The sequence below is a fragment of the Trachymyrmex cornetzi genome, unplaced genomic scaffold (genome assembly GCF_001594075.2).
Source record: "Trachymyrmex cornetzi isolate Tcor2-1 unplaced genomic scaffold, Tcor1.1 scaffold435, whole genome shotgun sequence".
NCBI classification, from domain to species: Eukaryota; Metazoa; Arthropoda; class Insecta; order Hymenoptera; family Formicidae; genus Trachymyrmex; species Trachymyrmex cornetzi.
In genome coordinates, this window is record NW_017299124.1 from 56019 (window position 1) to 57769 (window position 1751).

Consider the following 1751-nt stretch of genomic DNA (forward strand, 5'->3'; position numbering starts at 1 on the left):
TTCTGGTAACCAGTTGTATGTACATTTCGATGTACGGGTACGAAATCTGCCATAATATATGCGTATGGCAGACTCCGTGTCTGTACAACCATATGTATATACATTTGAATGTACTGTCCCGAAATCTGCCATAACATATGCTTACGGCACATTCCAATCCCGGACAGGGCCTGAAAATCATAATTGAAACAACAAATATGCATATTTTTTGGTTTTATTATTCAAAATATTCTCCTCTGGCTTCAATACACTTGTTACAGCGATTCAATAGTGATTCAAATGCATGTTCTAGCTCAGTTTGCGGAATTGCCTCTAGTGCCTGTGTAGAAGCTGATTGGATGGTCGGAATGTCATCAAAAAAGCATCCTTTCAATTTCAATTTTGGGAATAATGAGAAGTCGCAGGGGGCCAAATCAGGTGAATACGGTGGATGGTTTAACACAGAGATACGATTTCGAGCCAAAAATTGACGGACAATCAATGATGTGTGACTCGGTGCATTATCATGCAACAAAGACCAATCTTCTGGATCACGATATTCGGAGCGAATACGATGAATTCTGCCCATCAATCGCTTTAAAACTTCGAGATAATATGCACCAGTAATTGTTTGGCCAGTTGGAACAAACTCTTTGTGGATAATACCTTTGCTATCAAAGAATGTGATGAGCATTGTCTTGATTTTTGATGGAACTTTTCGTACTTTTTTTGCTTGTGGTGAATTTTTTGACTTTCATTCCGCAATTCCATTCCGCATTTTGACGCTTAGTTTCTGAATCATATTGAAAGCACCATGTTTCATCACCCGTAACAATTGATTTTAGGAAGTTTGGATTATTTTCTGCGGTTGCAACGATGTCTCTGGAATGATTAATTCTCATTGATTTTTGATCACTTCTTAATATGTGTGGAACAAACTTCGCACAAACCTTCGTTTTACCCAAATCTTCATATAATATGGTTCGAATCGTTTCTCTACTGATATTTAAAGCCTCCTCCATCACTCTTAGTGATGCATTGCGATCGTTTGCAACAAAATCGCGTACTTTTTCGATCATTTCGGGTGTTCGAACCAAAATTGGCCGTCCTGATTTTTTGTCATCTTCAAGGTTCTCTCTGCCTTCCAAAAAACGCTTATGCCACTCAAAAACAACTGTACGACCTAGACATTGACTGCCGTAAACTTGTTGCATCAATCGGAATGTTTCTGATGCACTTTTATCAAGTTTTGCGTTGAATTTAATCACTGCTCTTTGTTCCATATTAAAATTTCTACCTCGACCAAAATCTTGTTTAACATGAAATGTCATATCTTCGTTATATGTCAACCAAAATGAATGAAACTTTGACAGATGATAGGGAAATGTTCAACCTTTAAAATGCATGTTTGAACGCACAGATGTCGCCACTGGTTGCTGAGATGTGGTTCGTGTTCGGGAACATATTTGTCGCACTGTGTACATTCATCCAAATGTATATACAATTGATTATACAGACCCGCAATGTGCCATACGCATGTATTATTGCAGATTTAGGGTCCGTACATTCAAATGTATATACATTTGGTTGTACAAACCTGGAATGTGCCACACGCATATATTATGGCAGATTTCGGGACAGTACATTCAAATGTATATACATATGGTTGTGCAGACACGGAATCTGCCATACGCATATATTATGGCAGATTTTGTACTCGTACATCGAAATGTGCATACAACTGGTTACCAGAAGGTTGTAACGTTTTCTTC

At 38.1% G+C, this 1751-nt stretch overlaps 1 protein-coding gene across 1 annotated transcript; it reads right to left on the minus strand.

The window, feature by feature from the left end:
- Positions 1-782: 782 nt before the first annotated feature.
- LOC108764538 (putative uncharacterized protein FLJ37770) lies at positions 783-1422 on the minus strand. Its single transcript, XM_018512824.1, has 2 exons — positions 930-1422; positions 783-861 (listed from the first exon to the last, which is right to left on the minus strand). The coding sequence occupies exons 1-2, from the start codon at positions 1308-1310 to the stop codon at positions 835-837; spliced, it is 408 nt and encodes a 135-aa protein (XP_018368326.1). The 5' UTR covers positions 1311-1422; the 3' UTR covers positions 783-834.
- Between the last annotated feature and the right edge of the window lie 329 nt (positions 1423-1751).